General features: G+C 36.6%; 4 protein-coding genes across 4 annotated transcripts; all 4 read left to right on the top strand.

The window, feature by feature from the left end:
* Positions 1–3,527: 3,527 nt before the first annotated feature.
* Positions 3,528–4,542, top strand: LOC117629506 (non-specific lipid-transfer protein Cor a 8-like). The gene is made up of 2 exons (XM_034362008.1): positions 3,528–4,187; positions 4,292–4,542. Exons 1-2 carry the CDS (start codon positions 3,628–3,630, stop codon positions 4,299–4,301), a joined length of 570 nt encoding a protein of 189 aa, XP_034217899.1. The 5' UTR covers positions 3,528–3,627; the 3' UTR covers positions 4,302–4,542.
* Positions 4,543–6,384: 1,842 nt separating this feature from the next.
* LOC117630738 (non-specific lipid-transfer protein 1) lies at positions 6,385–7,197 on the top strand. The gene is made up of 2 exons (XM_034363478.1): positions 6,385–6,820; positions 7,014–7,197. The coding sequence occupies exons 1-2, from the start codon at positions 6,477–6,479 to the stop codon at positions 7,021–7,023; spliced, it is 354 nt and encodes a 117-aa protein (XP_034219369.1). The 5' UTR covers positions 6,385–6,476; the 3' UTR covers positions 7,024–7,197.
* A 934-nt stretch (positions 7,198–8,131) lies between these two features.
* Positions 8,132–8,945, top strand: LOC117631769 (non-specific lipid-transfer protein-like). Its single transcript, XM_034365062.1, has 2 exons — positions 8,132–8,565; positions 8,771–8,945. Exons 1-2 carry the CDS (start codon positions 8,222–8,224, stop codon positions 8,778–8,780), a joined length of 354 nt encoding a protein of 117 aa, XP_034220953.1. The 5' UTR covers positions 8,132–8,221; the 3' UTR covers positions 8,781–8,945.
* Positions 8,946–10,290: 1,345 nt separating this feature from the next.
* Positions 10,291–10,971, top strand: LOC117631563 (non-specific lipid-transfer protein 1-like). Its single transcript, XM_034364794.1, has 2 exons — positions 10,291–10,719; positions 10,914–10,971. The coding sequence occupies exons 1-2, from the start codon at positions 10,376–10,378 to the stop codon at positions 10,921–10,923; spliced, it is 354 nt and encodes a 117-aa protein (XP_034220685.1). The 5' UTR covers positions 10,291–10,375; the 3' UTR covers positions 10,924–10,971.
* Positions 10,972–13,478: the final 2,507 nt, after the last annotated feature.

Raw genomic sequence — 13,478 nt, forward strand, 5'->3', positions numbered from 1 at the left:
TTGCAAGAATATAATTTCGAAGATAATATTGCAACAATTGCCTGATATGAATGGTGATTGTGGGGCCACGGGAAAAGATATGGTGGAGAATGAGTAAGTTGATGGTTGCAACTTGCATAGACTTCTATTGCCTTGCAGCTCTAAAATTAAAAGATATGGCCTTCATATTAATTCGATTATTAAATATATGGGCCAAGATGCGGACCAATATCCAGTCTATTTGTGATTTTGGTATAGAGCCTGACCTAACAATTAATGGATTACAGTTAGGGGTGGGCATCAATCCAGCCAAATTAATGTAATTGGCTGAATGAAATTATAATTATCGGTTTGGTTTGGTTTTGATCAAGAAAAAAATTAAATTATTTAAAGATTAAATCGGACCGTATATGATTTAGTTTGGTTTGGTTTTGAACTTTTATAAACCGATTTAAACCAAACCAAACCATTTATGTGTATATTTATTTATTTATATTTTATTTACATGAGTAATACTCTAATTAGTTAATTACTATATATGAAAATTTGAATTGAACTATATTAGTTAGTGAAATATGAAGTTTTTTGACATTTTGAGTTTTAGGATGGTTTCGTATATTAAAAAAATGATTTATGTATTAAGCAAGTTGTGAATTTGTTGGTTAAAATTGGGCAAACAATGTTGAAAAAATGCAAAAAGAAAGAGAATTGGGCTTAGGCCCAAATCGGTCAAACCAAACCGTCTTAAATTGGTTTGGTTTGGTTCAGTTTTATTTATAACTTTTATCCAAACCAAACCAAACCGTCATATTGTAATTGGTTTGGCCTTGGTTTTGAGGTGAAACCAATCCAATATGGACCGTGCCCACCCCTAATTACAGCCTATATAAACAAAGAATATAGTTGTGAATGTCAACATGGTCTAATCCAGTTAAAAAGGGTTTTAATTTGTAAATTAATAGTTTCATGTTTGAACCTCCATGACAATATAATAGTGTGTGTGTATGTGTGTGAAAAACCTCATTCCCACATAATTTTGATTATCGTTTGTACTAACTAAAAGTAATATAATTGAGAATAATGCGTGTGTCCTACAACGCATCAACGGCTTACCGTCATCAGATTAAGAGGAATGTGATTCGTCAACCTCCGTTTTGTTTTTGTGTTGACTTTTTGTCAACCTTGTGCCTCATTCATCTTACAAAGGGCCTTATTGATCCCCATGCAGCATTGGGCCCTCCTTAGTAAGAAGTTTGCATGTGACCCAACTCTCCAAGATTTTGTTGTTCAACCTGAACATCAATGAAATCAAGTGGGCGTTTCAACAGGGCGGCTATAACTGGCAAACTTGATGTACAAATCCAAAAGTTTGATTGGGCTCCCCCCTTGAATATGTTATCAATTTACAAATTAAAAAAAACAAAATAAAAAACTTGAAGAATGTGAAAAAAGATGCAACAAAATCAACGGTGGCAAATTGGTAGGTAACCTTGTCGGATTTGAATTGGATGGTGAATTCACAACCACATATGAGGTGGGCCCACAACCATTCAGAGAAATAATAGAGGCCTCACGAGAGGGTCCGTATACTCGTCAGTCTCCCATCTTCCGTTCCGTCGTCCGAATCAATCATAAACGAAGGACAGAGACGTACGACGTGTCGGAAATGCAGGATATATGGACGCGTGTCTCTGTCTTTCTTTCATTACTTGTGATACCGACACTGCCTCGAGGCTCAGCTCCATCCTTCTCTCTAGGTAAACGTGTTTCTTGTCCTCACAATGCATATGACTAGTGCCAAAGGTTCTACTGTTTTATATTTATTTGGAGTAATGTTTTAAAGGAAATATTTCATGTTTTTTTTTAATAAAATACTTATTCATTTATTAGTATTTATTTGGCTTACTTACTCCAGCGTGGCTTAAAAGTATGGTCAAATTTTATATTATCCTTTGAAGTTCAAAGCGACTTAATTTGCTCTTGAAAGTATGGTCAAATTTTACATTATCTTTTGAAACTCAAAGCGACTTAATTTGCTCCATTGATTAGTGTTTGGTGTCTCACTCGTGCCAAAACAGTAAAATGTAACCAGTTTTATAGTGATGCAACAAACATGGAGGCACACAATAACTACAAACTCATCACAATTATTTCATTGGTGCATATTAATATATTTTTGCCTTCTTTTTCCACAAGGAATGCACAATATTAGCTGTGTTAAAAACAACACTTGATTAAAAAAGTGAAATTAGGGTTTCTAACTATCAGTCTTATAATTATAGGAAGGAAAAGAAGACTTTACTCATTTGATTGCGAAAGCATTTCTAGCTATCAATCTTCAAGGCCTATGTGAACGTAGGTAGAACCCTAGTTAGTTAGTTTGCTGGAAATATGAATGAATAATGCAGGGGAGGGCAGCCGTGGAAGGAGGGTGGACCACAACCCATTGTTATTGCTTGTTGGCTTTCGGTAGGAAAGAAAAGGCATGGCGCAATGTCAATGTGGTCGGCTCACTTACACATCAACGGGTGTGGGTGTGGGTGTGGGTGTGGGTGTGGCACACTAACCCATAGTAACAAATATTATTGGTAATGGTCAGTCAGAGAGATCGATGACTATTCAATTGCTCTTGTTGTTGCAAAACCCAAGGACAATAGTCTACAAGGTACAGCTACTGTTTTTCCTAATTTAGAATGCTTGCTTTCTTTTGCAAATGCTATAAGAAATGTGAGACTCAGTTCTATCAATTTCACATAATTATATTCGGGACTCATAGCAATTATCAAGAATAAAAACGTATATATACAAATTCAGATAATCTGCAAAAAATTTACATTAAAATTGAACAACGCAGCATGGGAAGACGAACCCCTGCCTCAGGAAATGTCAAATTTTGCCAATTAATGCAGTAATGCATTCAAGTTCAACTACCAACCAGCAGTCAGTCAGGTTACATTTAATTTAATTTAATTTTTTTTAATAAGCGATAGAAGAGGGTTACATTTTACATTTCTCAATGACAATTACACCCTAGAAAAGCAGTAACTTTACCAACAAAAGGAGACAAAGAAGAAAAAATAAAAAATGGTGACCAACCTTTCCCAATTCATATTGCCCATGTTCTATGAGCTTGACCACGATCCTAAAGCTGGTGACCAACCTTGCCTGTGAGGCTATGACTGTGACTCTTACCCCAATTACAGGCGACCATCCTTGCATGTTAACTGAATTCGGGCGCCTGTAATTGATGAACCACACGTAAACGTAACCTCTAGATCTACTTGTGTTGAATTCATTTTTCATATGAGTATTTTATTAGAAATTCCAGAACACATGCATGCATGTGTTACATCTTTCTAACATTCTTGCAATCTCATTCTCTTGTTAAAGAACCAGAAACTACATCAAAAGATAATTGTTAGATTATTCCAAGTTAAATGCTGAAATAACTTTTAGAAATTTGATCAAAACGAGGGATCGAATCAAATAAGAAAAAAATATATATGGTACTTGAAATAATTGTGTGGATAAACTTTGTTCACCTTGCAATTTTTTCTCCTTTTTTGCAAATATATGAAATGAACAATGGGATTTTTTGATAACCCAACACATCTTTCTATGAGCTGAGACTGTCGTTTATAGCAATGCATGCACATCGAGTCTCGATCATCTTCTGCATGCGTTTTGGAGGGCATTGAAACCAGACGTCTACAGTCAGTGCCATTAGTTCTGGACACAGAAAAGCACAACCTCCCACTACTATTTTTCCCTATAAAAACACCACACTCTGCACCCCATACATCACACACCAACATTAATTCAACTGATCAGAGCACCCCAAGCGAAAGAAACACTACAACAATTGCCATGGCTAGCCTTAAGGTGGTTTGTGCTCTCTTCATGTGCATGGTGGTGGCTGCACCCTTGATCACCGAGGCAGCCCTTACTTGTCCTCAGATTCAGGCCGGGCTTGCTCCATGCCTGGGTTACCTCCAGCGAGGAGGTGTACCCGCTGGGGGCTGCTGCCCCGGGATCAAAAGACTGGTCGGCTCAGCCACGACCACAGCTGATCGCCAAAATGCTTGCAAGTGCTTGAAAACAGTTGCTGGCGCAGTCAAAGGCATAAACACAGGCTACGCTGCTGCCCTTCCTTCCTTGTGTGGCGTCAAAATTCCCTACAGGATCAGCGCCTCCACGAACTGCAATAGGTAAATTTTGTTCATCAAATAATCTGACAGTTTTTTATATATTATGTTTTAAAATTTAAACACACTTTACGTATTATTTATTTTGGGTTTTGTATGTGTTGCAGCGTGAAGTGAAGTGATGATACGGAGAAACATGTGGAAGGATGATATGAGATGATAATATAGTAGAAGTAGCTAGGCTACGTTAAGAATAAAGAATGAGTGTTCTGTCGTTCTAATCTCTTTTTATTTTCGTGCATGTCACCGATATCAGTCGGTTGTGGTTGTACTTGTACGTGATGATGGCTCTTGCCATCTTCCTCAGGCAATCTATATCGTTCGTTTATTTTCCATATGCTAGAACAATCTTGGATCTCGTTCGTTTCTTTTCCATTTGCAAGAACAATCTTAATTAATCTAGTTCGTTTGTTTAAATATATAATTTTTTTTCCTCATTTGTTTGAAGGCTCAGTATCCTCGAAGGGATAGGGGCCATATACCATAATATCCCAAAGTCACACACTTATTTGATATTTTGTTAAATTTAATTCATAGAGATGGACCATATTCATTCATGCGAAATTTTATTGACAAATTAAAAAATTATTTGTGGAAGAATATTATGGGGTGGATCCTATCCAAGGCTGTATCTAACGGTCAAGAAACTTAAATCAAATCAAATGAAATGTCATGATCAGTACCAAAAATAAATTTCTTGTTTTAAAAGTTAAGGTATTCAAAGAAGATATTCTAACAAATTACAAATTGCAATATTTGGATAAAGCTTTTTCTCACATCCCGAATCGGCTTCGCCATAGCACGATATTATCCGTTTTGGGCCCCTTGTCATCACGGTTTTGTTTATGGGAATTTACGAGCAACTTTTCAGTGGGTCACCCATCCTGGGATTACTCTAGCCCAAACTTGCTTAATTTCGGAGTTTCTATAACTTCGAAGCCAGTGAGCTCCCAAAAGGCCTTGTGCTAAATAGAGGTGGGCATGTACATATAAGATATATCACCCCCTCTTCGATGTGAGATGTTACACTTTTTGTTCAAGAGAGTGAGTGTATGAACAAATAGCTGGAAAGCTGAAAAGTCGGTCGGATTTACCATGAAAGAGATGGTTCTTAATAATTTGCCTCGTTTTACAAACATATATAAAAACAATAGATTTTGATGACCAAAAGTTTTTTCGTACCTGGTTTTGGAGCAAACGCGAATGGCAGGGGAGACACGGCTCTGGTGTACTCGAACGTCAACAAGAAACATTTAAGTGAAACAAATCAATTATGCAGTGTGCACCCTTTCACATTAATATCATGGGACCCCGACCTATTGATTGTGCACCTAACTAAGTTGACAGCAAGCCCTGTTTTGAACAGAGATAAGTTTGAGGTGCCAAGTATAATTTTTTTTTCAGCGAAACTGGGGGAAGACATTATCCAAGGTTAATACGATATTATCCTGGTTTTACCCTTTTGGGATAGTCATGATCCATGAGGAACAAAGTTTCAATCAAGTGTGACAATTTTTGTAAATGACACAATAACATAAGATCTACATTATAATTTATATGTCGTGTCTTCATAACAGGATTTTTTTTTGGTTCGATATATAACATGAGCTAGCTTGTCACAAAATTGATACGAAAAATATCTAAAAGAACATGATTTCTCTTTGTTTTGGCCTTCTCTTTCATGTAGGTAGTAAGTTGGGGGATCATTTATGTGATTAGGCTAAATTTGTGCTTAAGAGCATTTAAGGGATCCAACTGCAATCTTAAAACTTGAACATAGTACCGCAAGCATTAAATCCACCCCAACTACCAACTGATTCCCTCCCAACTCCTACACATATTTTGGGGGTCATGTGTAATATTTTTTGTTCACAACTGCACGTTTGTTGTAAAAGGTTAACAACTGTGGGGAAATTTAATTTTACCTTATCTAATTTATGTTGCACGACTGTAAATTTAAAGATAAAAATTAGTATGATAAATAACTCAATTTTATAATATGAAATAAAAATATTATACTTACATCGTATTAGCATTATTTTTAGAGATTTTTTTGTTTGTATAAATTATGATGTTAGAATGAATCTATTTATAAAATACTATTATTTTTAATTTGACAGTCAATAATAATAATTGATGTAATAAGTAGGCATCAATAATTCACCTCATTTCTTCTCTATATAAACACAAGAGCATGGTGCCATACTACTCACTACTCTCAAGTTCCCCAAGTCAAGTGCTTACAAATCCGTTTCAAACTCCTTTTTTCTTCGATCATCATAGTCGAGAGAGATGGCTTACTCTGCCATGACTAAGCTTGCTTTGGTGGTGGCCTTGTGCATGGTTGTGAGCGTGCCCATTGCTCAAGCCATAACATGTGGCCAAGTGTCCAGCAACCTTGCACCATGCATACCCTACGTGAGAGGCGGTGGAGCTGTGCCTCCAGCTTGCTGCAACGGCATTAGGAACGTCAACAACTTGGCAAGGACCACCCCTGACCGCCAGGCCGCTTGCAACTGCCTGAAACAGCTTTCCGCCAGCGTCCCCGGAGTCAACCCTAACAATGCCGCAGCGCTTCCCGGCAAGTGTGGAGTTAATATTCCTTACCAGATTAGCCCCTCCACCAACTGCGCCAAGTACGTATTAAAAATTAAAAGAACTCCAAGTTTTAATTTTGTAGGTTTGATCAAAATTCAACGGTTCATATTATCTCAAAACCTAACTTTTTAAATGTGGATCGTTGAAATTTTGGTCTAGCTTGTTGAGAATTAAATGCGGAACATTACATAACTGACTGACTTTTGGGTTTGTTTTGTTGTGGTGTTGCAGCGTGAAGTGAGCTTGATATGGGACAAGTATTTTCGGCCGCAGATAATATTAGAGAGTCGGAATAAAAATGTGGCTATGTGATCCACTTAGGGATTCCTCACGACGGAATCGTTAAGTTATTCTATGTAATCTTTATCTTTGTATAACTAATAATATTTATGTTTAAGTAATCTTCTTTTTCCTATAATTATTCAAATCCCTCTTCCTCAATCCTAATAATCTAAGAAAATATTTATAAAAACAAAAATAAAACTAGCTTGCTTAAGTCCACGGAGATACAAATTAAGACGTGTATATTTTATAAGGGTTCAGTACAACTGTACAAGAATGCCTGCCCCCATGTGGGTTTGGACCCACACGGATTCGTGCTCGTTGAATAATAATTCAATTCTCTGTTCAATTATGGTTTTTGGCAAGATTTTTTACTGACCAAATCCAAATAGTGAGTTATTGGTATATTGTGTTTTTTTTTTCCCACCGAGGCGATGATAAATACTCTAAATCACAATATTAGTGAGTCTTTTGCATGTATATTGTGTTTTTAAAAAAATGGGGAACTAGGGCTTATGATGGTAAATATCTCAATCTTACAGACCAACCGGAACAATGAAGCTAGATGGTAGGCTGTATGTTGGTCATGTCCATGGTGGTCGGTGCACCACCTGAACTGCGCAGATTATTTAGGATATAATTAAGTTTGATCAATCTGTGCCTAACAGCATTTAAGGGACTCAACTGTAACACCGACTTCCTCTCCCCAACTCCTACGCACGTGTTTGGCTCATGTAAACTTTCTGTTCCCACCTGAATTCACATGTGTTTAAGAGATGGTTACATTTTCTTTTACCATGTTACCAAGGTAATTATACTCACCTTAATATTAATAGTTAATCTAATAAGTACACATTAATCCACATGCTAGCCATAGATAACGAGTTTATACATATAATATCAATAGATAAAACATAACGAGTGAAGTGTAACACTATATGATAGTGTGACAAATTTCACTCAGAAATAACTCATCAACACCAACATATTTATCCAATGATTCGATGATAAGTCTTGTCACTCGACCTTCCATTCACCCAATTTCCTCTCTATATAAATCACCAGACTATGTTGCCTTACTACTCACCCAAGTCCCCAAACTAATCAAGTGAAATTTTCATACACAATTTTTTCTCTGAGCATCAAAGTCATTTTTTATGGCTAGCTATGCATTGATTAAGCTTGCTGTGTTTGTGGCCTTGTGCATGGTGGTGAGTGTACCCATAGCCAATGCCATAACATGTGACCAAGTGTCCCACAACCTCGTTCCATGCCTAGACTACTTGAGGAATTGCGGTGCTGTCCCTGAACCTTGTTGTAGAGGAATTAGCAACCTCAATGACTTGGGAAGAACCACCGCTGAGCGCCGGACCATTTGCAATTGTCTGAAAGAGAATGCTCCTAGCTTGACCGGAGTTAATCCAACCTTGGCAGAAGAGCTTCCCGCCAAGTGTGGAGTCAATGTTCCTTACAAGATTAGCCCCAACCCAAACTGCGCAAAGTAAGTATCAAAAACGCCACAGTGCTCAACTAGGGTTGCATCAAAATTTAATCTAATTTGACTGCCAACCATTGCATTTTGATGTAACGGTTTCATGTCATCGAAACTCCAAATTAACTTGGTTTTTAACTAATACATGTTTCTCATGAAGGAAAAAAAAGGTAGTATTTTATTGATTTTGCTATGTTTTGTTGTTGTGTTGCAGCGTGCAGTGAACTTGATGGGAGATTAATTTTTCGGCCCCAAATAATATGAGAATGAAAACAAAGTGTGATTCCTCATCGTCCCTAGTACTTCGATTTTCATCCACATGGTGATGAATATTGTAATACTTATATGGAATTTATAATAAAAGAAATGTTGTTCTCTTTTCTCTTTTACTTAACTTTCTCCTCTTTAAAAAAACGAAACTAAAAATAGCAAAAGTAGCTCATCTGAGCAACAAATTTTGGACCTCTATTAAATTAAATTCAATAGTTAATGGTGAATTGCTATCGCCCATCTCAATAGAAAAGTTATTCCCATCGATAATTATAATTAGGTATTCAGGCGACAAGATAACATCAACAATTAACAAATGAGTGCAGTCAAAACGAAAAAATAATTTGTCAATTGGTGAAGATATAGATTAAACTCCTTTATCTCATTTTCTTTCATGATCATTACACACATAGACCAATTGGACCAACTCACACTGTTGATGACAGCCCAAGCCGAACCAATGTCTTGCCATATTGGGCTATTTCAATAAGGGTAATGCTAGACTTATCACATTTTTATATTACGTTGTGTATCACTTTTCTAATAGAGGTGGAGCCCATCAATACAATGAAGTCCAACTTTATTAAAGAGGTGGTACACAATGTGGTATAAAAAATGTGATAAGCATAGCATTTTCCTTTCAATAACGATTCGGCTAATCAAGAAAATTCGAGATCACTTACAACCATTGGTTACTGTTGGTCATGGATTGAAACGTTAGGCCACGTTTTTGTTTACCAATCCAAATTGTAGACCTCTTTATTTTGAAAGTGATCAAACGTTAGGACACTTACAAATAAAAAGTGGAGCTCACTTGTCAAGATTTAACATGTACTTTATTCATCAAATATGGCAAACTCTGGTGCACCAATGAAGGTAGCAGTTCTTGTGTTGCTCATGTGCATGGTGGTGGGTGCACCCTCAGCCATGGCCATAACGTGTAGCGATGTGACTGCAGCCATGTTGCCATGCATAAGCCACCTGACTGGTAGAGGATCAGGCCTGGGACGGACCTTTAGTTTGGCAAACCTAGGCTATAGACAAGGTGGCTTCTTTTTTCCAACCAACTCCCTCCCAACTCTCCTACACATATTTTATGTGTAATTTTTTTTGTTCACAACTGCACATTTGTTGTAAAAGGTTAACAACTGTTGGGGAAATTTATTTTTACCTTATCTAATTTATGTTACACGACTGTGAATTTAAAGACAAGAATTAATATGATGAATAACTCAATTTTATAATATGAAATAAAAATATTTTACTTACATCGTATTAGCATTATTTTTAGAAATTTTTTTGTATGTTAGAATGAATTTATTTATAAAATACTATAATTTTTAATTTAACAGTCAATAATAATAATTAATGTAATAAGTAGGCATCAATAATTCATGTATCACATCAATAATTCACCTAATTTCTTCTCTATATAAACACAAGAGCATGGTGCCATAATAGTCACTACTCTCAAGTTTCTCAAATCAAGTGCTTACAAATCCATTTCAAACTCCTTTTTCCTTCGATATCATCATCATAGTCGAGAGAGATGGCTTACTCTGCCATGACTAAGCTTGCTTTGGTGGTGGCCTTGTGCATGGTTGTGAGCGTGTCCATTGCTCAAGCCATAACATGTGGCCAAGTGTCCAGCAACCTTGCACCATGCATAGCCTACGTGAGTGGCGGTGGAGCTGTGCCTCCAGCTTGCTGCAACGGCATTAGGAACGTCAACAACTTGGCAAAGACCACCCCTGACCGCCAGGCCGCTTGCAACTGCCTGAAACAGCTTTCCGCCAGCATCCCCGGAGTCAACCCTAACAATGCCGCAGCGCTACCCGGCAAGTGTGGAGTTAGTATTCCTTACAAGATTAGCGCCTCCACCAACTGCAAAACGTACGTATTAAAAATAAAAAGAACTCCAAGTTTTAATTTTTGTAGGTTTGATCAAAATTCAACGGTTCACATTATCTCAAAACCTGACTTTTTAAATGTGGATCGTTGAAATTTTGGTCTAGCTTGTTGACAATTAAATGTGGAATATTATATAGTTGACTGACTTTTGGGTGTGTTTTGTTGTGGTGTTGCAGCGTGAAGTGAGCTTGACGCAGATAATATAAGAGAGTGAGAATAAAAATGTGACTTTTGGGATTCCTCTTGACGGAATCGTTAAGTTATTCTATGTTATCTTTTATCTTTGTATAACTAATAATATTTATGTTTAAGTGATGAATATTGTAATACTATATGGAATTTATATAATAAAAGAAATGTTCTTCCCTCTTCTCTCAAAAAACACTCTTAGAGCCTTTTCCACTTTGAGGGGGGAGGAAGCCATTGTTCTTCCCCCCTCTCCCCTATTCTCTTTCTCCATTTTCAGAGACAAAGGGTTTTCCCTATTTGTCTTAGTTTTGTTATGATTTTCATCAAACCATTATAGGCGGCTGCTGCTCAGCGTCGGATCTTCACCTGCATTTCGGCATCAGATCTCCACCACCATCTTTTTTGCAATTTCTTAATGTTTGGAATAAGTTGCAGAGACTCTTTGGGTTCTCTGTGTAGTTTTCACCTCTCCTTTTGTGAGAGTTTTTCATATCTCCTTTGTGAGAGCTTTTCATCTTTCCTTTGTGAGAGTTTCATTTATATTGTTATGGTTTGGTTTTTTCAAACTTTATCTTTTTTTTATTATTCTAAGTTTGTAATCTTAGTTGGGATGCCTATGTTAGAGTTTCTTCTATCATGCCTGATCGTTAGTGGAGACACACCAGATTGTCTTAATTTTGATATTAGATGGCTCCGTTATTGTAATGGCCCTTTTGTGGCTAGTTTGTATTGACCCTTTGTGACTAGTGGCTTTTTGACTGAATTATAAATGCAATCATAGAATTTCTCAACCCAAAAAAAAAAACAAACAAACAAACAAACAAACAAACAAACTCTCTTTTCCTTTTGTAAGAGTTAAATAAAAAACGAAACAAAAAATAGCAAAAGTAGCTCATCTGAGCAACAAATTTTGGACCTGTATTAAATTGAATTCAATAGTTAATGTTGAATTGTTATCGCTTATCTCGATAGAAAAGTTCTTCCTATCGATAATTATAATTAAGCGTTCAGACAAAAAGATAACATCAACAATTAACAAATGAATTCAGTCAAAATGAAAAAATAATTTGTCAATTGGTGAAGATAGATTAAACTCCTTTTATCTCATTTTCTTTCATGATCATTACACACAGACCATTTGGACCAACTCACACTATTGATGACATCCCAAGCTGAACCAATGCCTTGCCCTATTGGGGTATTTCAATAACGGTTCGGCTAAGCCTTGGCCCTTCAAGAAAATTCGAGATCACTTACAATCATTGGTAGCTGTTGGTCATGGATTGAAACGTTAGGCCGCGTTTTTCTTTATCAATCCAAATTGTAGACCTCTTTACTATGAAAAGTGATCAAACGTTAGGACACTTACAAATAAAAAGTGGAGCTCACTTGTTAAGATTTAACATGTACTTTCTTCCTCAAATATGGCAAACTCTGGTGCACCAATGAAGGTAGCAGTTCTTATGTTGCTCATGTGCATGGTGATGGGTGCACCCTCAGCCCAGGCCATAACGTGTAGCGATGTGACCGCAGCCATGTTGCCATGCATAAGCCACCTGCCGACGGACCTTTAGTTTGGCAAACTTGGGCTATAGCCTAGGTTAGGTGGCTTCTGTTTTCCCAAGGACGGACCTTTAATTTGGGGAACCTGGGCCATAGCCCAGGTGCGGCTTCTTTTTTCCAGCCGAAAAAATAAAATCCTAGCTTTCCCAATTTAAATAACCTAACCTCATTTAGTTATCCTCTTTGCACAGCACGTAGTCAATAAAAAGAGAGAGGGGGGGGGGGGGAACACACAAAAAAGAGAGGGGGGGGGGAGGAGAACACACAACACAACAAAAGAAAAAAAAAATAAAAGAGAAAAAATAAGGGAGATTCACTATTATACCCAATATGAGGGCTCAAATTATAAAAATACCCTATATAAAATGGACTTTAGAAACACACCCAAAGCCCATTTACAACATAACAAAAAAGCTTTTAACTTTTTATAAATTACAAAACTGCTATTAATTTCTTAAAACAAGCCCAACCCCAAAATCTCATAAAAATACCCAAAGCACTCAATAGGGTATCAAAGTAATTTAATAATCAATATTAAATTCAATAAGACTAGCTATCATTTTTTGGGTTTTTTTTGGGTTTGTTTATAGGAATTCAATTGTGTAGGGTTTATTTATAATATTAGTGCTAGAAATGGGTATATCACTAAATATCTCAAAAAATAACTCTCACACACAGCACGTAGAAAAAAAAGAAAAAAAGAAAAGAAGCACCACCCTACCCTTGCATGTAGAGAGAACAAAAAAAAGAAGAAAAAAAAGGCTCTTGTTGATGTTGCACTCAACTTCAAGACTTAATTCAAGTGAACCAAGTTCCTATATTCGTCATGTAAGCTTCTCTCAATTTCTTGATGCTTTAATTTGAGGATTTTTTTGGAGTTTATGAAGTATCAATTAGGATTTGTAATTGGCACTTATGAATTATCAATTAGGATTTGCAATTGGGACATCAGTTTCAGTTTATGAGTTATGAATTATCAAATAGGATTT

Source organism: Prunus dulcis, chromosome 6 (genome assembly GCF_902201215.1).
Source record: "Prunus dulcis chromosome 6, ALMONDv2, whole genome shotgun sequence".
NCBI classification, from domain to species: Eukaryota; Viridiplantae; Streptophyta; class Magnoliopsida; order Rosales; family Rosaceae; genus Prunus; species Prunus dulcis.

Excerpts from the sequence above, each read along its gene's own strand:
- LOC117631769 (XM_034365062.1), top strand. The coding sequence starts at position 8,222 with ATGGCTAGCTATGCATTGATTAAGCTTGCTGTGTTTGTGGCCTTGTGC.
- LOC117629506 (XM_034362008.1), top strand. The coding sequence starts at position 3,628 with ATGCACATCGAGTCTCGATCATCTTCTGCATGCGTTTTGGAGGGCATT.
- LOC117630738 (XM_034363478.1), top strand. The coding sequence starts at position 6,477 with ATGGCTTACTCTGCCATGACTAAGCTTGCTTTGGTGGTGGCCTTGTGC.
- LOC117631563 (XM_034364794.1), top strand. The coding sequence starts at position 10,376 with ATGGCTTACTCTGCCATGACTAAGCTTGCTTTGGTGGTGGCCTTGTGC.